The 22,456-nt window shown below is 62.4% G+C and overlaps 3 protein-coding genes across 4 annotated transcripts; 1 reads left to right on the top strand and 2 right to left on the bottom strand.

Annotated features, from left to right (window-relative positions):
- Positions 1–2,359: 2,359 nt before the first annotated feature.
- Positions 2,360–3,971, bottom strand: HINT2 (histidine triad nucleotide binding protein 2). Its single transcript, XM_038125633.1, has 5 exons — positions 3,857–3,971; positions 2,949–3,107; positions 2,760–2,864; positions 2,610–2,682; positions 2,360–2,506 (listed from the first exon to the last, which is right to left on the bottom strand). The coding sequence occupies exons 1-5, from the start codon at positions 3,932–3,934 to the stop codon at positions 2,415–2,417; spliced, it is 507 nt and encodes a 168-aa protein (XP_037981561.1). The 5' UTR covers positions 3,935–3,971; the 3' UTR covers positions 2,360–2,414.
- Positions 3,972–4,137: 166 nt separating this feature from the next.
- TAF1C (TATA-box binding protein associated factor, RNA polymerase I subunit C) lies at positions 4,138–8,640 on the bottom strand. 2 transcript variants are annotated; one of them, XM_038125631.1, is made up of 14 exons: positions 8,420–8,640; positions 8,222–8,315; positions 7,969–8,075; positions 7,782–7,877; positions 7,630–7,700; positions 7,296–7,543; positions 7,112–7,222; positions 6,876–6,999; positions 6,694–6,765; positions 6,440–6,575; positions 6,217–6,345; positions 5,895–6,069; positions 5,624–5,761; positions 4,138–5,348 (listed from the first exon to the last, which is right to left on the bottom strand). In XM_038125631.1, the coding sequence occupies exons 1-14, from the start codon at positions 8,549–8,551 to the stop codon at positions 4,165–4,167; spliced, it is 2,817 nt and encodes a 938-aa protein (XP_037981559.1). In that variant the 5' UTR covers positions 8,552–8,640; the 3' UTR covers positions 4,138–4,164. The 2 variants fall into 2 exon arrangements, with proteins under 2 accessions (XP_037981559.1, XP_037981560.1); XM_038125632.1 differs by lacking the exon at positions 8,420–8,640 and having other exon boundaries at positions 8,004–8,075; positions 8,222–8,265.
- Positions 8,641–11,199: 2,559 nt separating this feature from the next.
- TMEM8B (transmembrane protein 8B) lies at positions 11,200–20,190 on the top strand. The gene is made up of 13 exons (XM_038125782.1): positions 11,200–12,906; positions 13,816–14,005; positions 15,072–15,279; positions 15,413–15,546; positions 15,681–15,940; positions 16,196–16,551; positions 16,831–16,927; positions 17,135–17,258; positions 18,561–18,703; positions 18,891–19,069; positions 19,155–19,301; positions 19,376–19,492; positions 19,688–20,190. Exons 1-13 carry the CDS (start codon positions 12,378–12,380, stop codon positions 20,021–20,023), a joined length of 2,820 nt encoding a protein of 939 aa, XP_037981710.1. The 5' UTR covers positions 11,200–12,377; the 3' UTR covers positions 20,024–20,190.
- Positions 20,191–22,456: the final 2,266 nt, after the last annotated feature.

Raw genomic sequence — 22,456 nt, 5'->3', positions numbered from 1 at the left:
AATGGGAGATGTGTCCCAAGCTCATCTCATGGCTTCCTCATGCTGGGGCCACATCAGCCCTGCTGCCCCTGGCGAGGGGTTGGTGGCAGGGTGCCCCCAGGGTTGGCAGCTTGCTGTGAGGGTTCTGGGTTGCATGCTGCTGGTCATGCCCCTGTGCTCAGCCACGGGCCTTGTGGTGGCCTCTGAGGTGTACCCCTACGCCAACTCATGCTGAAGGGGTGGCAGCCTGGGGATCCTGCCCCAGCTTGCATCCCTTGGTGGTCTTCCTCGGAGCATCCCCAGATTCCCCAACAAACATCTGTGGGCTTACCCGTGGCTAGACAGCATGGGTGCCTGAGGGATACTGAAGGGACACCAACAGCACCAAAGTACACTGTGGCACAGGGAGCCTGGCGATGCCACCCCGGGTGTCTGCACCCACTGTGAGGCAAACCACCCTGGGGTGGTCTATGGGGCATCACTGTGGGGCTGTGCTCTGGCAGCATCAGCTCGGAGCAGCAGCCCTGGAGCTGCTGGAGCACATCTGGCTGCCTCTCGCCGCTGGCTGACACATCCCTCGCAGCCCCCCCGCCCGGCTCTTTTGGGAACTTGCGTCATTTGTGATCCTCTCCGGCTGAGGAACCAAAACAGCCGTTGGGCCCTGTTCCTCCCCCCGCCTTGGCCCCATTGGGCTGTGCCCACTGTCCTGCCCTGCTGCTCCTCGGGGACTGACAAAATAAACCTGGCACAGGAAGAAACACGATGGCAGGCGACTGGCCCTGACCTCGCGTGCCAGCCTGTGCCCTGTGCCCAGTACAGCACTCCCTGTGGGACTGCTCTGGGTGAGCCCTGGGGGATGAAGTCCTGGGGATCCCTGGCCCCTCTTTAGCGTCCCCACCTCACCAGGGACACCCAACCCTCTTTGGGGTACATATCCCAAAGGCTGAACTCAGGGCTGTCCTGAGTTCAAGGGTGGCCCCAGCCCGTGCTGAGCCTCAGAGGCAGGAAGCAGCAGTATCAACAATTTTAAGGCTCATTTACACCCTGAAAACATTCCCCACACTGTACTGGGTGTGTATGTGTGGGAAGTGACTGGGCTCTGCCACAGCCCCACACAGCTCCCGGGCCCCCCCGCCGCCAGCGCCATCGAGCCGGGGGATGAACAGAGCCGCCATTCTCCCCGGCGGGCTGCGGTCCCCTGCGCGGCGGCTGGCGGGAGCCCAGGCGGTCCCGACGGCGGTGCCAGGTGGGCCGTGCACCGCGCCAGCACCGGCCCCTGCCACTAAATATAGCCACGGCACCCGGCCACGGAGCAGCGGGCGCGGGAGGCACGCGGCAGGGAGCGGCGGCCGCATGCGCCCAGCCCCGCGTGTGCTCCCCTCACGGGGCCGGCGCGGACACGTGCGGGCCCGAGACCGCGGTCACGGCCCGTAAACAGCGCCGAGCGTGCACAGAGCCGGCCGGGCTTTGTGTGCAGCGGGCCCTGGGGTGTGCAGTTTCCCTCAGTGGTTCACGGTTGTGGGGTCTGGAGCGAAGGGTGCAATGCGTTTTCCTCAGTGTGCGCTTGTGGGGGTGTGTGGGGCGAGCGATACAGTGAGTTTCCCACAGAGGTGCGCAGCTGGGGGGTCTGGGGTGAGTAGTGCAGTTGAGTTTTGCATGGCAGTGCACACATAAGCAGTACAGTGGCTGCAGTATGGGGGAGTACACGGGTGTGTGTACATGAAGGGGGTGGCCGGTCCACCCAACACACAGACTGTCCTGCCCTGTGCTCTGCTCAGGGTTATGATCCTCCTGGGAGCTCCCAGAGAGGCCCGTCTGGGGTGGACAAGTACACATGCAGTCAAACAAGCCTGCTCCGAGGGCATTTAGATCAATCTAGTGCAATTAACTGATTTTGAAAAGCAGGGAAACATCAGTGTCCAGTGCAGGGCTCTGGTGGCAACACGGGGGGGCTGGCAGGGGGGCAACCTGAGGCAGAGCAGGGGCATTCAGGGATGCGAGGGCTGCATGGTGGCAGTGGGGCTGGCAGGGGGGCAACCTGAGGCAGAGCAGGGGCATTCAGGGATGCGAGGGCTGCATGGTGGCAGTGGGGCTGGCTGGGCAGCCCTGGACGTGGTGCACTACTGACACCTCTAGGATGTTCCCCACCTTGAGGACAACCGTGTGGCACCCAGCCTGCTCCCCCAGCCCAGCACCAAGATGAGTCTTTTGCCTGTGAGGAGCCCCACAAAACTCTTCTGCTTCAACTGTGGGGTTGGTATGTGGGGAGCCCAGACCCTTTGCAAAAAGCAGGGTACCAACTCTACTGCTGTGATAATGGAGGCCAGCTCTGCTCAGGCCAGCCACCTCCACCCTCAAAAAAGCCACCCTGACACAGAGCCACTGAAGTCGCCACCAATGAGATGATTTATTTGGGAGCAAATGGGTAGCAGGCACTAGCCAGGGGGCCAGCCCATCTGCCGCCCCCCCAGCACATGGAGGTGCAGGTGGTAGACAGACTGTGCGCCATGTTTCCCATCGTTGATTACTGTCAGGAGAGGTACAAGATCAGGCCACCCCCTTTGTCCCCAGCCCCCCAGGACCACCAGTGAGGGTCCTGCCCCATGGCACGGTAGGGGATATTAACTCACCAAGGCGGTAGCCATCAGCCAGCCCCTCTGCCTGTGCCGTGCGTGCCGCCACCACCATCAAGTGCCCCAGCAGCTGAAGGAGGGGGGAGTGGCAGAGTCAGCACTGTATGACCCCCACCACCAATGTCCCAGGGACCTCTCTGGACTCACCTCAGTGTCCTGGGGACCCACACGGCTGATCCGGGGGATGGGGCGCTTGGGGATCACCAGGAAGTGCACAGGGGCTTGTGGGGCCACATCACGGAAGACGAGGCACTACCAGGGGGAGCAGGGTAAGCCTCACACCCGTGGGTTCTGCCCCCCTGCCAGTGGGGACACAGGTCCTGCTGTCCCAGCTACCTTGTCATCCTCATAGAGAATGGTGGCAGGGATGGTGCGGTCGATGATCTTGCTGAAGATCGTGGGCTGCCCTCCTGCCTCCTCGCCAGCTGCTGCTGCCTGCTGCGCCTTGCCCACTTCCCCGTCCCGTCTGCCGGGCGCCGACACGCACCGCTGGGGCTGAGGAGCATACCTGGCTTACAGCCTGTGCCCGCAGGGTCAAGGACAAAGACACCGCCGTGGGGGAGCGTGGGGGCATGTGGGGGAGCACGAGTGCAAGGTGATGGAGGGGAGCACGTGGGGGTAATGGTGGGATGCACGTGGGGGTGGCATGGAGTGCATGTTGGGGGTATGGGCGAGGGATGCACGTGGGGGTGATTGGACTAATGCATGGGGTGATGGGAGATGTGATGGGGGATGCATGTGGAAAGCGGTGGGATTCATACAGGGGTCCTGGGGGTCCACACAGGGGTGATGCTTGGCTGTGACAGGGGGCACCACATGGGGCAACAGGGAGGCGCACACGGGGGTAGCACTCATAGGGGTAAGAGGGGCAGATGCCCAGGGGGCTGGTAGCGGGCTTTGCTGACAGGGGTGACAGGGGACTGTCCACAGCCTGGACAGTGGGCTGTGCTCACTAGGCTAACAGGGCACTGTCCACGGGCCTGACAGAGATCTGTGCCCTGGGGTGCGGCTGTGCCCACGGGGGCGGAGGCTGGGGTGGGGATGGATACCCACGGGCGCCCCGAGGCCCCGGGCCGTGGCCTAGGGGTGCGCGGGCCGGAGCTCACGCCCGCCGCGGACTTTGCCCGAAGGTGGAAGTAATGGCGAGCATGGCCAACCCGTTCCGTTGGCCCCGTTACCCCGCACACCCCCGTGTGTCCCCCTTATCCCGGGGCCCCCCCATCCCCGCGTCCTCCCGCGCCCACCTGCGCCGGGCGCAGCGCGCCCCGCACCAGCCCGCGCGCCAGCACCGCCGCCATGGCCGCCGCGCCCGCCCCCGTCATTTCACCCGGGCGGCTCCACGCCCCCTTAAAGCGCCCGGCCCGCCTGCCATGTGGGCAACCTTCGCGTTGGAGCATCCCGACAGGGACTCTCCGTCCGGGGAAGATGATCACTCCCTCCCCGAAGGGAGTCCCGACCCCGGGCGTCCCGCCCGACCTCCCCTGCCCCTAAGGCGCCTTGACCGAGCAACTGAGGAGCCCGGGAGGAAGGCTGTGCCGAGGTTTATTTGCACTCAGAAGCCCATTCGTGGACGCTTGCGGCGGGGCTGCGAGGCGGAGGACAGCTGGCTCTGTGAAGAAGGGAAGCAGAGCTGGCTGGCCTGGCTGCCAGGGGGCTCTGGCGGCTCGGGGGGCCCCTCGGCCCACACGGACAAGTAGTCCCGTAGCGTTTTCCGCCGCTCCTTGGGGATGCCGCGGCAGCGCAGGCTTTGTGAAGACAGCAGGGCTTCATCGGGCGCTGCGGGTGAGGGTGAGGGCGGGGGGCTGCGAATTGGGGGGCTGCCTGCTGGTGGTGAGCCCTCCTGGGAGAGAGCGGGTGGGCGGCCGGGGGAGACCAGCAAGGGACCCACATCACTCAGCTCGGACAGCTCAGACTGGTAGGTGAGGGAGGAGGTGAAGCTGGCCGAAAGGCTGCGGCGGCCCTTGGCTCGCTTCTGCCGCCGCCGCCGCTCCCGCAGTGCCCGCTGTCTCTGCGCCACACTGAAGCTTGTCCTCTCCTCCCACCACTGGTCCCAGTCCCCAGCCCAAGCTGCTGTCAGACGGGTACTTAGGGGGTCCAGACCCCCTGCCAGCTCCAGTGTCTGTGGCAGGGGAGGGGGCTGGAGGGCCAAAGGCTCCCAGCGCTGGATGCGGCCCCCTTCCTGCATGGTTTGGCGCAGCCGCTGACGCATCTGCTTCTGCAGGCTGCTGGGGCCTGCCGGCCCCTCCAGGTCTCTGCGGGTGAAGAGGCGCCTCTGGCTGAGGCTGGGGCGCCAGGTGTGCCGGGGAGGCTCTGTCCAGGCCCTGGAAAGGGCCCTCAGCCAGCGGCGGTACCGCAGGGCTGCAGCTGGGCTGGGCACCACTGGGGAGGGCTGGGGGCTGGCACAGGGCTCCTGCAGTAGTTCAGCTTCCTCCAGGGGTGCTGGTGTACCCATGTCCTCTTCCTCCTCCTCATGGATAATCACCTCCAGGTTGGGCAAATAGAATGTTTGCTCTTCCTCCTCTTCTCCCTCACTGCCCAAGCCATGTGGGCTGCTGGCTGGAGCCTCAAAGAGGGGGGAAGAGCCAGGGGCAGTTGTGGCCTCATCCCTCGATGGGGGTGCAGGGGCCTGTGCTGCCTTGTGGGTCAGCCTCTGGCAGAAGACATCCCCAGCCTCAGAGAGCTGGAAAATCAACATGGACTTGTGTGGTCCATCCTCCTGCAGCGTGGCAGCCAGCCCTGCAGGAACAGGAAAGGCATTGTCACCAGGGTTCCAGTCCCAGGAATATTTCAGGGGCCTGGCCAGCAGTGGGGACTGCCTCCACCCCCCATTGCTGGTTCCTGCCCTATACATCTTTTTCTATGTCATTAATTGCTTCTGAAGCATTGTTCAGGGCTTTGCTTTTGCTTTTTCAGCCACCCTCCAGCCAGGCCATGACAAAGGCAACACTTCCACTCTGTTCCATCTTCTCCCCCACCAGGACCTGCAGCCTGGGGCAGTGTGGAACACTCACCTGCTGCTGGGGCTGAGAGGCGCTGCTGGAGCAGGTGGTGGTGGTGCGGGAGCTGGGTGGGCAGGTGCTGCAGGCACCCTGCGATATTGTGCAGCTTCTGAGGAGTCCCCGCAAGCTGACAGGCTGACTGGCTGCCCCCTGAGGAAACACCACAAAAACTGTCAGGTGAGCACAGATGCCAGAGCAGCAGCTGATCCCAGCAGCAAAGAGGCTAGGACGTGGGCACAGAGGAGCCTTGGCTCTGCAGCACCCCTGGAGCTTGAGCTCTTACCCCGGTATTGCAAAAGCAACAGCTCCTGCGTGCGGGATGCACCAAGCAGCACCTTGTGGCTCCTCCCGGGTTTCCCTGGCATCAGATGCGCAAAGAGTGGAGGGGCCTTCATCATGTGTGCCCACTTCAGAACAGGCACCAGTGGTAACCGCTCGTCCAGCACATACATGGAGAACTAGGACAGAAGTCTTGGCTCAGAGAGGACACACCCCAACACACTGTGGCAGCTCCCCTCAGCGGGAAGATCCTCATGCCTCATAGGCACTGGGAGACATAGCTGTGCAGTGTGTCTTCCCCAGCTCCCGGCTGTGGTGGGACTCACCTGGGTGGTGACAAGGTACTGTGAGGGGTGAGCCTTGCCCAGGTACATGGGCAGCACCACACGCTCGCCTTGCTGGCAGCCAGCTTCCTCACCCACCTTGAACAAGTCGAAGTGGCATCTCTTGGGGGCCTGCAGCAGTAGAACAGGGCACAGTCAGCACTCTGGGCTGTGGAACCCTCTTCTCTGCCTGCCCCAAGCCCCATGCCCACCCTCCCAAGCTCACCCGGGCATCCAGGCACTGCAGGCCCGTGCGGTCAGCACAGCTGAGCACCCGTGGGTGGGCAGTGAAGTCACTCCAGCGCCAGGGTGAATGGTCCCGAAAAAACATGGTCTGGGGGTCATGGCGCAGCTGCTGCAGCCTGTGGGGAGACAGTAGTACTGGCATGGGGGAGGGTGTATCAGTCACTTGGGCCTCCCACCCCTTGGGACTCCACTGTCTGCAAGAGTCCGTAGACAGCCCTGAGTGCCCTCTCTCACCCAGTCTCAACGCTCCAGAGGTAGACGGTCCCGCTCTGGGTGCAGACAGACAGCTCCCCGGGAAGGTGAGGGCTGCAGGACAGGGGGCACAGCATCACCATGGTGTGACAGAACCCACCACACAGAGCAGGGCTGCGCCAGCAGAGCTCCCTCCTCACACAGCCCCTTCCTCCAGCACCTACCTGACAGTGAGGCAGGAGGCAGGCACATCAGTGCGGATCACCTGCAGTGGGGCAGGAGCTGCCCCTGTCTTGCGCGGCACCCTCCAAACACCACAGTGGTAGTCTGAGCGAACCCCGACAAAATCTGTCATAGGGAAGGAGGTGGCATGTGATCTGGCAGCATCCCTGGGGCCCCCTCTTGCCCCTCCTCCCTCCATCCTGTCTGCCTTGAGATGTGGATCCTGGGGATGGCTCACCTTGCCCATCCACACGAGATGCAGCCACTTGCCGGATGCGCCCACTGAGCTCAAACTGTGCTGGGGAGCCCCGGGTGTGGGGCAGCTCCTCCAGCACCACATCCTGGAAATCTGAGGTGCTGGCTAAGGGCAGTGCAACACAACCCCCACTTGTGCCCCAGGGACACCCCATGGGGAAGGATACAGAGGTGGTTCATGGCCTGCCCTCCGGGGTGCACCAGGCGGCCCACGGGTGTCTCCCCGTCTTCAGGGGGCAACCAGGCCAGTGCTCCCCCAGTGAGGCTGTCATCAAAGAGCAGGCTGGACCACTGCTGCGCCAGCTCCTCGTGCAGGCAGTCTGCCAGCAGCCCCAGCGGCACCTCGAAGAGCCAGTCACGACACAGGTGGGAGAACCAGCGCACGCGGGAAGCCAAGTGCTGCCGGGGGCAGCCACTGCAGGGCATGGACAGCATCAGGTGGGGGGACAGAGCAGGAGCCTCCCCAGACCTCTGCAGGGCAGGGGACAGAAGGACACTCACCGTCGGGCCTCCACGCGGTCAATGTCCTCCACCAGGGCTGTCATCCGGATGGTGTTATTCCGGGCTGGTCTCTATGGGAGTAGGGGGCAGAGTTTGAGACTGGCAAGGGGAAGGGTGGGAAACAGTACTGTTACCCCTGGACAGACAGTGACCTTCAGCTTGGCGTTTCCCAGGTAGAAGTTCTTGTGCAGCAGATGCCCCAGGGAGCCAAAAGCATCTTCTGGGTGATCCACAAAAAAATGGCCCAGCTGTGTGGGAGGGAGGCGAAAGGGTCAGTGCATGCAAAGGTCCCACACTGTCCCCCAGGTCCTTGCCAGCATGCAGTATCTCAAATCCCACCTGCCTGGCAAAGTCCAGAGTAGCTCCAGACTTGCCTGCCCAGAGCTTCCTGCACAGGCTGCTGCGGTACAGGATGTCCTGAGGCGCAGGTGAGGGGATCCAGCAGCCTGTGGGGAGAAGGTAAAGCCGCCTAGCATCACACGAGCACAGGGACACCGCTCAGCACGGCGGGGCAGCGGCAGCGATGGGGGCGGAAGGCACGTTCCCCCCAGCCCCCGTGCAGCGAGCTCCCTCCGGCTCCCGCGGCTCTCACCCGCGCTGGGCAGCAGCACCGGCACGGCCGCAGCGTCGGCGGCTTCCCACCTTTCGCCCGTCGCGCCGCGGCGGGGCACGAACGCCGGCTGCACCTGCGGGGAGCGAAGGGGGAGAGTCAGAGCGGCCGGTTGACTCTCAGAGTCCCCGTCCCGCCCGCCTCTTCCCTCGGCCGCCCGGACCCCCGGCAGGGTCTCACCTGGCAGCGGCCGGGGCCAGCCTCCAGCACCTGCCCGTGCTCGCCCCAGCCGGCGACCGGCGCGGGGCCACCCTCTTCCCGCGGCGGGCCGGCGGCGAAGTAGGAGGGGAAGAGCGCGGCCGGGAACTCCATGGCGGCGGTGCCGGCACAGGCTGCAACACGCTCCCGCCGCCCGAGGGATGGCGCGGCCACCGCCAATGGCGTCACCGGCGCGCTGCTGCCGCCGCGCGCCAATCAGCGCCCGGCAACGGCGCGGGACAGAGCGCCGCCGGCGGCACAGCCCCGCGGGGCGCTACCCCCCCCTGGCGGCCGGAGGGTGAAAACGTACCGCCGGCATGGGGAGAGGGACGGGAACGGGAATGGGAACGGGCCGGGAACGGGACGGGAATGGAAACGGGAACAGAAATGTGAACAGGAACGGGAACGGGAATAGCAACGGGATGGGAACGGGAACGGGAACGGGAATAGGACGGGACCGGGAATGGGAACGGGAAGGGCAACGGGCCGGGAACGGGACGGGAATGGAAACGGGAACAGGAATGGGAACAGGAACGGGAATGGGAATGGCAACGGGATGGGAACGGGACAGGAACGGGAACGGGAGGGGGAAGTGGTGGGACCAGGATGGGAACGGGAACGGGACGGGCAAGGGAAGCAGTGGAACTGGGACAGGACCGGGCACAGGGAGCACAGGGAACAGTGGGATGGGGCCGGACCAGGACCGGCACTGGAGAATCATCAGAACAGGATCGCGCCGGGGCACGGGCAGAGAACGGGCATTGTTTCCTTCTCTCTGCTCGCCTCGAGAGCAGTGAAACCCCCACTGCGAGTCCTGCCAAGGGCACACCTGCTTGTCCATGGTCCCGGTTGTGTGGCCATGGCTCGAGCGGGGTGTGTGGGGCGATGGGACAGTCTCAAATATCTGAGACTTGTGGAGATGAAGTGTGGGTCCTGGAAGGTTGATGGTGTGCCAGTCCCCAGTCCCACCCTGCCCTTCCTCACACCTGCTTGGCCTCGGTGAACCCACTCCCACCCCAGCTCTGTGCTCCTTCCACCTGACCCCCTTACACAGCCCCCCATGGGATAGGTAGCCCCATCACCTCCAGCTCCATAGGTAGCCCTCACTGCCTCCTATCCCTTTCCCTAATTCCAGGGCATGCCAACAGCTCCATGTCCCTCTCCGTTATATACTTTTGTGCCCAGGACATATTCCTGTCTCCAGGCCCATGTCCCTATCCCCTAGACCCACATCACTGTCCCCTGTCATTGTTTCTGTCCCCAGCCGCAGGTCCCTCTCTCCCAATCTCTGTCCCTATCTGCAGCCCCGTGTTCCTGTCCCTCAGCCCCATATCTCTGTTCCCAGCCTATATCCTTGTCCCCAGCACCATGTCCCTGCCTCCAGCCCTGTGACCCCATTACCGGCCCATATCTCAGTTCCAGCACCATGTTCCTGCCCTCAGCCCGTGTCCCTGCCCCAGGCGGTGTCTCTGTGCCCTGTGTCCCCATTCCTGGCTCATATCTCCGTGTCAGCCCCATGTCCCTGTCCCCAGTGCCATGTCCCTGTCCCCAGCCCTATGTCCCTGTCCCCAGCCCTATGTCCCCGTTCCCGGCTCATATCTCCATGTCAGCCCCATGTCCCTGTCCCTAGCGCTATGTCCCTGTCCCTAGCCCTGTGTCCCCGTTCCCGGCTCATATCTCCGTGCCAGCCCCATGTCCCTGTCCCCAGCCCTGTGCCCCAGTTCCGGGCCCATATCTCGGGTTCCAGCCCGGTGTCCCTTTCCCGCAGCCTCCCATCTCCGTTCCCGCCCGTGTGGCTGTCCCCCCGTGCCCCGGTCAGCGCCGGGTCCATCCCGGGGGGAACGGGGGGGGGAATTGTCTCTCGGGGCGGGCGGGGCGTGGCGCGGCCGCCGATGATTGACGTTCCAGCGGGCCAACGGCTGCGCGGGAGGCGGTGCCGGTGGGCGGGGCGGGTGACGTCAGGGCCGCCGGTGCGCGGCGGGGCGGCGGGAGGCGCGCGCCCCACGGCAGCCGCGGCGGCGGCGGCGGCGATGGCCCGGCGGGGCGGCGGGGGCGGCGGGCAGCGCCTCCCGCTGCCGCTCCCGCTGCTGCTCCTGCCGCTGCTGCTCCTGCCGCCGCCCGCCGCCGGTGAGCGCCGCCGGGAGACCGGGGCGGGGGGCGCGGGTGTGGGGCGGCGGGGCGAGCGCGGGACGGGGCGCGGGTGCGCACGTCGAGGGTGCCGGCGCGGCGGGGGCGAGGCGGTACCGCGGAGGACGTGTGTGCGGTGGGTGGGAGAGGCGGCGGAGCGGAGAGCGAGGCTCCGTGCGGCGGGACGCGAGGGATGAGCTTGGGATGGGTGTGAGGTGCGGGAGCCGTGGGGTGCGGGGGGGGGCGCGCAGTGGGGCGGGGGGCCGGTGTGGACGGAACACGGGGCTGTGTGCGCTGGGCTGGAGCTGTGGGGCGCGGGGGTCCGTGCGGCGGGACGCAGGGGATGAACTTGGGATGGGTGTGAGGTACGGGAGCCATGGGATGTGGGGCGGGTGGGATTGGAGCGCCGGGATGTGTGCGGTGGGCAGGGGGATGCAGGCACGGGGTGCGGGGTCCGTGCGGTGGAGCACAGGACAGCGTGCCGTGGGGCAGCGGGATGAGCGTGGAGTGGGCGTGAGGTACACGAGCCATGGGATGTGGGGTGTGCATGCAGTGGGGAGGGGGCCGGGTAAGAATGGAGCACGGGGTGTGCGCGGTGGGCGGGAGGGCTGGAGGTCACAGGGCTCCGTGAGGAGCCGTGGGGCAGAGGGATGAGCTTGGGATAGGTGTGAAGTACGCGAACAATGGGATGCGGGGTGTGCATGCAGTGGGGCAGGGAGTGGGCGAGATGCGGTGTGCAGAAGGGCTGCAGGTGTGGGGCGCCATATGGTGGGGCTCAGGGGATGCGCTTGGAATGCGTAGCTTGGGATGAGCTACACGAGCAATGGGATGTGAGGTTTGCATGCAGTGGGGCAGGGTGAGAATGGAGCACAAGGGTGCCGCTTTGGGGGGATGGCATCCTGGGATGTGGGGTGCACCTGTGATGGGACACGGTGAGTGTGGCACAGGGATGGGGCCAGCATGCAGTGGGGTTCGGGGCAGGTATGCTGCAGAGTACAGAATTGTCCCCAGCTGGGTGTGGGGTGTCATGGGGCACAAGGTAAACCTACACTGGGACATGCGGTGGATGCGATGGGCGCAGAGATGCGTGTGCAGAGGGTGTTTGCATAATGGGGTACGGGGTGCCTGTGTAGAGGGTGCTGGATGTCTGCGGAATGGGATGCGTGTGTGTGCGTGCGGTGGGGCACCGTGTACCCATGCAGTGGGGCATGGAGACAGATGAGCAGTGGGGTGCAGAGTTGTGCGTGCGAGGAGGGCGCAGGCAGTGCACAGGCAGTGGAACACCCTGGGACGGAGGCGTGTGCGTGGGCAGTGAGTGGGCCCGGGGGGCTGCAGATGCAGGGCAGAAGGCTGTGTGCATGCAGGGGGCAGCAGAGATGGACAGCCTGCAGAAACGGGGGTGTGCGTCCAGCGGGGTGTCACGATGTGCATCAACGACACTATGAGACCAGGAGCAGGCTGTGGGGCAGGGAGCTGGCTTACTGACCGAGATGCGGATGAATACTTGGGGGCTTCGGGGGGCGTTTCCCGGGAAGGGGGGAAGCTGGCCGGGGGCTGCCGGTGCCGGGGTGCAGCGGCGGGGCGGCAGCGGGAGCTGTGCGCGGTGCTGACCGCCGGCCGCGGAGCTGTCCGCGGTGCTGACCGCCGGCCGCGACCTGCGGCTGGAGCGGCGGGGCTGGGGTCCTGCGGCTCAGGCTGCTGGCCGGCCTGAAGCAGAGGGGCTTTGGCTTTTCTCCTTCCATCCACTCCGCTTCCACGGATAGCAATCCCGCTCCATCCTCCAGCACCCTTCCCGTGCTCTGGCTGCACTGCCATGTCGCCTCAGACTGACCCTCTGCGTGCAACCAGTTCCCTCACCTTGCCCTGGGTGAGAGAACATGGGGGGGCTGCGCTGGGACTGGGTCCTTTCCCCAGTTCCCCTTCTGGAGTTGTGTTCAACACCCTCCCTGGGGTCCCCTGCCAGGTCACTGTCCCCACGTGGGGCTGTGGAGTGACCAGGTGGTTCCTGGTGGAGAAATTGGGATCGGATGCTCTTGTATTGAGGAGACAGGTGTTTCATGCCTGGCTTGTGCCGGCTGGGAGTGAAGGGGAGGGGGAGCTGCCTTTGTTCCAGACAAGGGAGCAGATGCATGTCAGTGTACAGCCTGCTGGGGCTGCACACACGCAGCACAAACACACGTGCATGCAAGCACATGCGCACACTCCTGGCCAGGAACATGTAGTGCAAAGCAGACCCTCTTCTCAGCTATCCCACTTCATGCTGGACGAGTCCTCCTGGGCACAGACCTGCTCCCAGCCCACCCTCTGCTGGCCTCCCCCTTTCCAGCAGCTTGTGAAGAGGGGTATCTCATTCTTGCTGTGTCTCTAGAGAAAAATGGATGGCTCTTCCAGGCTGGCACTGATGTAGTGTGGTAATGGTAGGTGAAGTTATGGCTGCTGCCTCTGGTCCTGCTCTCCCTTGTGACAAAGAAGTGGCTGTCTCACTGCTGCTGGGGCTCCTGGAAGTCCCTGAAAATCGACCTGTCAGGCAGCCGGTCAGGGGGAGGTGGCCCCCACCTGTGCTGTGGGCTTGCAGGAAGCATCTTTCAGACATGGGGTTGTGCACAGGCACACACCCCCGTGGATGTGGGTTTGCACGCCTCCACTCTGCCGTGCATGCAGACAGCACCCCCGTGTGCATATGTGCACACATATGTGCACCGTTCCTCCTCCACAAACCACGGGAGAGCTGGGAGGCGGTGCAGGAAGCGCTCTGCTTGCTCCTTCTTCTTGTGGCTCGAGGATGAAACTCTGCACTTTATGATGGGCTCGGTGCTGAGCCTCTCCAGCAGGCAGATGAGGGGGAAGGTGTGTTCCTGTGGGAGCTGACCTGCTAGGGGATAGCTGAAGCCATGAAGAATGTCCCTTTACTATTACAGGTAAAATGCAGGGAGCAGAGCAAGAGCAGCCAGGGCCAGGGGCTCCTCAGGCTACTGGCCATCAGTGCCCACAAGCTTGGTGAGCTGGACATGAGGCAGTGCTGAACCAAGAATGATGCAGACTGTGCCAGGGCTGGGAGACACAGCTGGGGACAGCTGACATCAGCCCTGGGGATTCACTGAAATGGCACTGTCCCCGCTTCCCGCCGCCAGGCTGCTGGACACTTGTGACATGATCAGAGCCTGGGTGGTGGGCCTGCTCTGGGGGGCGTGCTCCACAACCCCCTCCCCAGTCCTTTGCCCTACTGAGAGCCACTTGGGTCTCCTTTGCAGATGGGCTCTTTGTGACCGACTACTTCACCCGCACACCACGCAAGCTCAGCCCCTTCCGCTCCTTTGCCAGCATCGAGCTCTTCCACTTCCACATTCCCGAGGACACAGTCATCGCCGTCTGGAACCTCATCACCTTCAAGGAGCAAGGTGGCACCTTTGGGGATCAATGCCCAGACCGCAGCATCACCGTGTGAGTAAGCAGCCTAGCCTGCCTGTATCCTTCCTGCCTGCCTCTGCTGCTCCTGCCTGGATTCGCCCCACAGCTTGCCTGCTCTTGCCTGCTTCTTTGCTTGCCAAAGCATGTGTACCTATAGAGTCAAAGAATCATAGAGCCACAGAATCCTTTGGGTTGGAAAGGACATTAAAGATCATCTCGTTCCAACCTGCTACCATGGGACATGTTCCACAAGAGCAGGTTGCCAACTGAGTACCACGCAGCTGCTCGCTCATCCCCCGCCCTGCTCCCCCGGTGGGGAGGAGAATCATGGAGAAAAAGTAAAGCCCGTGGGTTGAGATAAAAACAGTTAACTAATCAAAATAAATATGCCAATAACACTAATTATAAAACAGCTACAAAAATAATAATAATAACAACAGTAACTAAAAGGAGAGAGAGAGAAATAAAACCCGAGAAAGATGAATGATTCATCACACAGTTGCTCACCACATGCTGACTGATGCCCGACCTGTCCCCCAGCAGCGATTGGTGGCTCCATGCCAGCTCTCTCAAGTTTATACACTGGGCAGGAGGCTCTGTATGGAACAGAATATGTTCTGTATGGATGGAATATTACTTTAGTCAGTTTGGGTCAGCTCTCCAGGCCATGCTCCCTTCTAACATCTTGTGCACCCACTCCCTGGCGGAGCATGAGACACTGGAAAGTACTTTAGGGTAAACGCTGCTGAGCAACAACTGAAATGTCAGTGTGTTATCAGCATTATTCTTGCACTAAATCCAAAACACAGCACTGTACCCACCACTCAGAAGAAAATGAACCCTATCCCAGCCAAAACCCAGACAACATGTACACTCTCTCCCCATGATTCATCTTCCCAGGACCAATGCAGGCTCCACTCTTCTGTGCCTCTCATAGATGAACTGTTTTACTTGAACACCCACTCAGGCAAGCTCAGTTTCCAGAAAGGTCCCAGCTTCCACGATGTCTTTAAGCATAGAGGAAGACACCCACATGTAGGACAGACATACTGGCCCTGCCACGATGCCAACACGCTGCTGACTGCTGTCTCTCCTGCAGGTATTTCCGCTCAGGGGCTCCCTCTGTCATTAACCCGCTGCACACGCACTTCCCCAGGGACACGGCCGTCCCTGGCTCCTTCGCACTGACCCTCACCTGGACCCTGCCCAACCGCACCACAGGCGTCTTCAATGTCACTAGCCCTCTGCCCGGGGACTGGTTCCTGGCTGCCCACCTGCCCAAAGATGAGGGCAAGATCTCTGTTAAGGTGAAGGGCCTGGAGGGATCGTGGCGGGGCAGGGCTGGGGTCTAAATGCTCTGGGCTGGCAGTGCCCGGGGCAGGTGTCCCAAGTGGCAGTGCCCTGTGCCCCTTGCCCTGTGCTGACTCTCCTCTGCTGCAGGGGCTCTACGAGGAGTGCCAGTATCTCTTCCAGCCACAGCTGATCGTGCAGCGCCTGGTGAACATCGCTGTGCTGTACCCCGGCCATGTCACCGAGCAGAGCATGGCCCCCCACAACCGCTCCTGCCTCTACAAGTGAGTGTGAGAGGGTCACCTAAGGATGGGGCATTCTCAGGGTGGGGAGATGGGGGTGTCCCATCCCTCTGGCTTCCCTGCCCAGCCCTGTTAGTCCATAGGGATGGGCACAACCTGGCACTGCTGTCCCGCAGGGTCTTTGTGCCCAGCTACACATCGCGAGTGCTCGTGGAGGTGCTGCGGTGCCGTGGGGCCGAGGGCTGCCCACTCTGGCTGCGTGTGCGGGCCAAGGCTCCCCCCCTGCACAATTCCACAGCCCTGGACTGCCGGGAACACACTCCCTGCCAGCTGGCACAGGACTTGCCCTTCTGGCAGCACTGGTACTACGTGCTGGTGGAGAAACACCCTGGGGTGCCGGGCACCGTCTCCTTCCAGGTCACCGTGCAGCTCACAGGTGAGGGTGCATGTGGAGGTGTGGGTGCAGGCATGGTCTTGACCCTGCTTTGGTGTGAGGACTAAAGGATGCCCACAGGATCTGTCTGCAGCTGGGCACAGGGTTATACCTGTTATAGCTCTGCTGGGATGGGGATGCTGTGAGGTGTTGGGGCTGGGTTGCAAATGGAGATGAATGGCAGGCAAAAAGGGAAGGTGGGAATCAAGAGTGGGCTGGGGCTGTGTGGTGCCCAGGCTGATGGCTTTGTCCCTCCAGACTGTTCCCGACCCAGCCTGGCCCGGCCACCCTTCCTGCCCTCCAGCGCCTCCATGAACATGCCCCACTCCTTCGGCTCCGCGGGCGGGCTGGCGCTGGGGGACAGCCCTCCACCCACCAGCCCCAACGACACGAAGCACCCGGTCCCCATCCCTGTCACCTTACACCCTGAAGAGCGGTGCTGGCCCGTCCGGCCCACGCTGCGCAACGAGCTGGACACCTTCTCTGTCCACTTCTACATCTTCTTCGGGCCCAACGTGTCAGTGCCGCCTGACCGCCCCGCTGTCTTCGTCATCAACCTCCTGCCAGTGCTGGACAGTGGTGGGGTGCTTAACCTGGAGCTGCGGCTCAACGTGGTGAGGTGGCCACATGCACCCTGAGTGGGGCAGGGTAGCTTGGGACGGGGGGGTAGGATGGGAGATGGGTGATGTCAAGGTTGCAGTAGGACAGGGAACAGGATTTGGGGCAGTGGTTGTGAAGTTTTTGGGTGATGGAGAATGGATTAGGGTGCTCCAAGGCCCAGGTTTATTGTGGTCTTGGGTTAGGGCACTGCTAGCTGGTGTGCTGTGATCCAAGTGCTGCCAGAGCAGGGGACATCCCTGGCACTGGTTTAAGGCCATCTCCTCTGCCATCAGAGCTCCCTGTGTGGTGAGAATGTGACAGTGTTTGGGTGTCTAAACCATGGAGTCCCACTGACATCCAGTGACAACACCTCGGTCACCTGTGAGACAGGTAGGCTGGGCTGTGCATGTCCATCCTGCCATGTCCATGGGGTCACAACCCCTGTGTCTGGCAAGAGGCTGGGTGGGGGGAGGCTGCAGAAACCATGGGGCATGTGGTCCTGGAGCCTGGCACAGGGTACTCTGTCCCTGTTCCAGCTCTGTCCAGGGCAGGGGGCTGCACCTTGCTCTGCTCACCCAGAGCTCTTCTGGCCCACAGAGTCTCTGGCAGGCTTCCTGCTCTCCGTTAATGCCACAGCCAGCCTCAGCCGCTTGCGGATCCCCTACCCACAGACAGGCAGCTGGTACCTGAGCCTGCGCTCGCTGTGTGCCACAGAGCACGGGTAAGAGCCCCAGCACATCCCCTCCCCATGCCCCGAGGGGGGATGTCCTCACCGTGACCTGTGCCTGTGTGTGCCGTGGGTCTGCGGGTGCGCCTGTCCCCTGCGCTGCGTGTCTCCGCTCATGTGTGTGCACGTGGCTTTGCGGGCCGTGTGTCACCGTGTGAGTGCTGCGTGGGCACGGATGGCTCCAGCTCGCGTCTGCCTGACCATCTGTGGGTCCCCGCGGCTCTTCCCTCTGTCTCGCGGTTAGGAAGTGCCTGTCAGCTCGCGAATGCCGGGCATCTGTCAGTGCCTCTCCGCCTCCGCGGCAGGGCCCATCTGTACCCATGCCTGGGAGGGGACCGGGCTGTCGCTGGGAGGACAGGGCTCTGCTCTGCCAGTGAGGGGGCATCTCTGGTCAGGCTGGGGCTCTGCTCAGCATCTCCAGGCACTGGTGCTGTGTGTGGCTCTGCTCCTGGTCTCTGTGTCTGCCTGGAGCCTTGTGGAAGAGTGAGGCTGGTGTGTGTGTGTGTGTCTGCACGTGCAAGGATGCACGAGTGCGGATGGTGCTGCATGCATGTTTGGGTGCATATGTGCAGCCAGCTCTTTGTGCATATTCTGGTTTGCGCAAGCAGTCAGGGTTTGCTGAAGCAATCGGGGCTGTGTATGTTCTGCACACACACATGTGCAGATTAGACTGTGTGAGGACACAGTCAGTGGACAGCAGACACACGTGCAGCTGGCACTGTGCGTATCTCTGCGTGTTGGGGTGCCTGTGTGTGCCCAGCCAGCAGCTGGTACATGCTGTCGGCCTGTAGGGCTGCCTGTGCTCCTGGCGTGTGGGAGCTGAGGAGGTGCTGGCAATGCCCAGAGTGTTGTGCAGGGGCAGCCCAGGGCAGTGGGGTTGGTGTGCCTGCTCTGACACCTCTGCTGTGTTTCTAGTTCACGCTGAGTTGCCAGTCACAGTCGGTCCTTCCCTGATGGGTTCACACATGGCCATTGCAGGGCATGGTGTAGTGTTTTCACAGCAAAACCTAAATGAAATAGGAACCAGCTGAGTGTGCTGCTAAAGGCAGAGGAGCTTTAAGCATGGCCACGTTCCTCCTGCTCACTCAGGCTGGCACAAACAATTGAAGTACACAGGATCCTTGGGGACCAGCTCTCAGCTAGCATGCACGGCACCAAAGAATTTCATTTTCAAGCTTGCCCAGTCCCTGGGTCTCCCATCACCTGCCAAGTCTGGGTGAGACAGGTGGCTCTGGTAGAGGCAGGAGCTCTTCAAGGGCACAGGGTGAGGGCTGACCCCCTTCTCCCACCCTGCAGGTTTGAGCCCTGCACTAATGTGACTGCTGAGGTGTACCTGCGCGCCTACCTCTCACCCTGCATCAACGACTGCGGCATCTACGGCCAGTGCAAGCTGCTGCGCACCAACAACTACCTGTACGCTGCCTGCGAGTGCAAAGCTGGTGAGAGCTGACCCGGGCACCCACAGACCCCAGCATCCTTCCCCTTCCCCTTCCCCTTGGATGCTACTTGTATCCCAGTAGTCCATTCATGCCAGGTCTCTGCAGGGTGCTGGAAAGGGGGGTCCCTGCTCACCCCCCCAGACCCTGCGAGTGCTGCAGGGGTGATGGCAGCTCTCCCTGGTCACAGGCTGGAACGGCTGGGGCTGTACAGACAACGCTGAGGCTTTCTCCTATGGCTTCCAGCTCCTCTCCACGCTGCTGCTGTGCCTCAGCAATGTCATGTTTGTGCCTCCCGTGGCCATTGCTGTCCGCAGCCACTACCTCCTAGAAGCTGCTGTCTACATCTTCACCATGTTCTTCTCCACTGTGAGTGTGCGTGGGGCAGCTGAGGGGCAGGCAAAGGGCTGGGGCTGAGCAGGGCAGCTCTCACACCCTTTCCCTGCTACCCCAGTTTTACCATGCCTGTGACCAGCCGGGCATTGTGGTGTTCTGCATCATGGAGTATGATGTGCTGCAGTTTTGTGACTTCTTGGGCTCTCTCATGTCTGTCTGGGTCACTGTCATCGCCATGGCCCGGCTCCAGCCCATAGTCAAGCAGGCAAGTGTGGGGTGGGAGCATGCAGGGCAGGTGTGGAAGAGATTTATCCTGATGGGTGCCCCACTGCCCCACAGGTGCTGTACCTGCTGGGGGCCATGCTGCTATCCATGGCTCTGCAAATGGACCGTCACGGGCTCTGGAACCTTCTGGGGCCCAGCCTTTTCGCTTTGGGGATAATGGCCGTCGCCTGGGTAAGATGATGTCCCTTATGTCCTCATCCTGGCTGCACTCAGCATCCTGCTCCTGCCAGCAGCTCCCCTCTGCTGCCTTCACCCTTCCCCACGAACCCCTTTCCCTGGCTCCTGAGGGGTGTGTCCCCATGGCACAGAGGTTGTGCCTGTCCCTGCTGTGGGTCCCCGTTCCAGCCTGTCCTTTCCCCACCACAGACGGCTCGCACCATTCGTCGCCGCCACTGCTACCCACCGACCTGGAAGCGCTGGGCTTTCTACCTGTGCCCGGGAGCGCTGATTGCAGCGGCGGCCGTGCTGCTCTACGCCTTCGTGGAGACAGAGGAGAACTACTTCTACATCCACAGCATCTGGCACCTGCTCATCGCTGGCAGCGTCGGCTTCCTGCTGCCACCCCGTGCCAAGCCCAGCCGGCGCCTGGGGCCCCTGCCCCGGCGCAAGGGATGTGGGTACCAGCTCTGTGTCAACGAGCAGGAGGAGCTGGGGCTCGTTGACCCCGCTGTGGCCTCCATCAACAGTATTTGTACCAGCTGATGGTGATGCCAGCTCAGACTCCTCTGTCATGGACAGCAGCCCTGTGGGGCTTGGCACCCACAGTCTTTGCTGGCTACCCATCTCTGGGGGTGTCAGGACTCCTCTGGACAGGCACACAGCCACCCGTGCCAACCTGTTCTTCCAATTACAGCCTGATTGAACTTGTCTCCAGGGGTTACTGTGGCTCAGTGTGGGGCAGAGCTGTGGGGACTCAAGGCTGAGCTGGGTCACATTCCTCTCTGTGCCAGGCCATGGAGTTGCTGAGGGGATATGGTTTGGTGTGGAGGGGGGGAATGGCAACTAGTCTCTGGCTCTCAGTCAGGGCTGCCACTTCATGGTGGATGCTCCAGAGCTGCTGCAGCTCCAACAGAGCAAAGTGGCTGGCAGGAGGTGGGGAGCAGAGGCTGCAGTGTTTTGGCTCCTGTCATGACAGGTTGCAAGGCTGGGATGTCTTTGGTGGGGCACTGTGCTCTCACAGGATGGCTGTCATGTCTGACCCAGGAGCAGCTGTGCTGTACCAGGGCATCCAGGATCCTCTCCAAGCCTGCAGGACTGTGGTGAGCCTATATCTGTGGGGGTAGATGCCATTGGGTGCTGCTGCTGCCTGCTGTGGCAATGCACAGGTCTGAGAGGCCTCTGCCTTCAAAGGCCACATCCTCAGGAGCCCACAGCTTGTTTGTGTCATCCCACTGCCTGGGACAGCCTGCCTCAGCACCCCACATGTTGCTTCACCCAAGGAGCAGTAGACTAGTGACCCTGTGTCCCTGCTGTTGCCACCAGCGCTGTCTCTGCAGGGCATTAGGCTCCAGAGGGAGAGGCATTGCATGGACTGTACCCTGTGACCCAGCTGGGACAGCCCTTTCTCAGCCCCTGCTCCTTGTCTGGCTTGTGGTCAGACCTGTGGGCTCAGCACTCACTGCAGCCAGTGGTGACCATGGTGTGGTGACAGACTCTTGGGCAGTGTGTGTGCCTCAAGGACAGGGGCGTTTCAGTCTGCATCAGCAGCTCAGAGGGGTCCAGGGAGGACAGGGAAAGTTTCACTGACACTTCTCAGCCCTCTGGGGACTTCCCCAATCTCCCGAGAATTTCTCAGCCCTGCAGGGGTCTTCATGGTGGAATCCTGAGGCAAAGCTCTGCATCCCACCAGCCACATCCTAGCTGAGCAGAGCCCACCCACCAGCAGCCCCCCTCCCTGTACCCCTGGGGACAGAGCCCAGCAGAGGGAGATTTACTGGATGCTTAACAGGATTAGCAACTGCAGGCAGGCAGGCAGATATGTAATAGGATTGCAATCTAATTAAAACTGCTTCTTGGGAGCTGGGCCCCAGCTGGCCAGAGCAGGGTGGGCTTGGGGGTTTGTGGAGGCAGCTGGGGAAGCAGGAGGAGGGATGAGCTGGTGAGGACCATGGCAGTGCTGGTGAGTTCAGGGGTTTGCCTCTGTCTTTGGGCCTCGGTGTGGGCTATGCCCGTGGGGAGCCAGCCTGGTGTGGAAGTGTGCTGGGCAGCCTGGGCAGGAGCCCCAGTCATTGTACAAGGACTGGGGAACCTGCATCTGCCACTTTCCTTCTGCCCGAGCTCACCCTCCAGCCCTCTCTCTGCCATACAGAATGTCCTGTCTGGCCAGGTATCAGATTAAGGATTATTTTTTAATTAAGTCCAATTGCATGCCACTGACAGTAGCAGCCCCCGGAGGATGAGGAGCTCAGCTTTAGTTCTCACATCAGCAAGAGGGTGGAGTGGAGTGCACACTGGGCACTTGTCCTCCCAGTTTCATGGAGGTGTCAGGGCTGCATGCAGCATCCTTACCCTTCCTCATCCCCCGTCTCATGGCTGTAGGGCTGAAGTGCAAACTTGCTGCTTGTCAGATTTGTGAAGGCTCTACAGTAACAGAGCCAGTGGTGGGATGAGCTATCCCTGTGCAAGCAGCTGCACAACCCCTGGCCTGCCCCACAGCAGACACCACGGGGGTGACACATATGGGATTGGACCCTTGATGGGTCCTGGAAGAGGGAGGCAAAGGTTTTAGCCGGGAGAGCTGCTCAGGGAAGCCTGGAGGAGCCACACACAGGCTCTGCTAGACTCTGCTTTTCTGGGCAGCTGGTGCAGCTCAGAGCTCCCTCTCCTTTTAATTAAACCTGCAACTGCATTTTTCATCTCAAGGACAGGCCACGCATCTGACCGCACTGCCCAGGAGGGAGCTCGGCCAAGCAGTGCTGGAGGGAATCCAGGCATTCTCTGCCAGCCCAGCTCATCCCTGGGGGCCTGTGGGCTGCCTGCTGAGAGCTGGGAATCCCCATTCTCACTTCATCTCCCAGTCCCAGGGTGGGTAGAACCCCACTCCCCTGCCTAGCTCGGGGCACAGCTCGGTGCATTGCAAGTGCAGAACACACAGTACTGCAGGACAGGAAAGGTTTTTGCTCCCTGCTCCAGGCA

This window comes from Motacilla alba, chromosome Z, assembly GCF_015832195.1.
Source record: "Motacilla alba alba isolate MOTALB_02 chromosome Z, Motacilla_alba_V1.0_pri, whole genome shotgun sequence".
In the NCBI taxonomy this organism is placed as follows: Eukaryota; Metazoa; Chordata; class Aves; order Passeriformes; family Motacillidae; genus Motacilla; species Motacilla alba.
Note: the sequence above shows the minus strand (reverse complement) of the source record. Positions and strands in the feature narration are given on the sequence as shown.

What these genes read in the sequence shown, in the direction of transcription:
- TMEM8B (XM_038125782.1), top strand. Translation starts at nt 12,378, where the DNA reads ATGTCGCCTCAGACTGACCCTCTGCGTGCAACCAGTTCCCTCACCTTG. An exon ending in GGTCACCGTGCAGCTCACAG is followed by an intron (nt 15,941 to 16,195) that starts GTGAGGGTGCAT and finishes TTGTCCCTCCAG; the next exon opens with ACTGTTCCCGACCCAGCCTG. An exon ending in CTCGGTCACCTGTGAGACAG is followed by an intron (nt 16,928 to 17,134) that starts GTAGGCTGGGCT and finishes TCTGGCCCACAG; the next exon opens with AGTCTCTGGCAGGCTTCCTG.
- HINT2 (XM_038125633.1), bottom strand. Translation starts at nt 3,934, where the DNA reads ATGACGGGGGCGGGCGCGGCGGCCATGGCGGCGGTGCTGGCGCGCGGG. An exon ending in GCGCGCTGCGCCCGGCGCAG is followed by an intron (nt 3,108 to 3,856) that starts GTGGGCGCGGGA and finishes TATGCTCCTCAG; the next exon opens with CCCCAGCGGTGCGTGTCGGC. An exon ending in GGCTGATGGCTACCGCCTTG is followed by an intron (nt 2,507 to 2,609) that starts GTGAGTTAATAT and finishes CTCTCCTGACAG; the next exon opens with TAATCAACGATGGGAAACAT.
- TAF1C (XM_038125631.1), bottom strand. Translation starts at nt 8,551, where the DNA reads ATGGAGTTCCCGGCCGCGCTCTTCCCCTCCTACTTCGCCGCCGGCCCG. An exon ending in TGGGAAACGCCAAGCTGAAG is followed by an intron (nt 7,701 to 7,781) that starts GTCACTGTCTGT and finishes CTACTCCCATAG; the next exon opens with AGACCAGCCCGGAATAACAC. An exon ending in GCAGGCCATGAACCACCTCT is followed by an intron (nt 7,223 to 7,295) that starts GTATCCTTCCCC and finishes CCAGCACCTCAG; the next exon opens with ATTTCCAGGATGTGGTGCTG.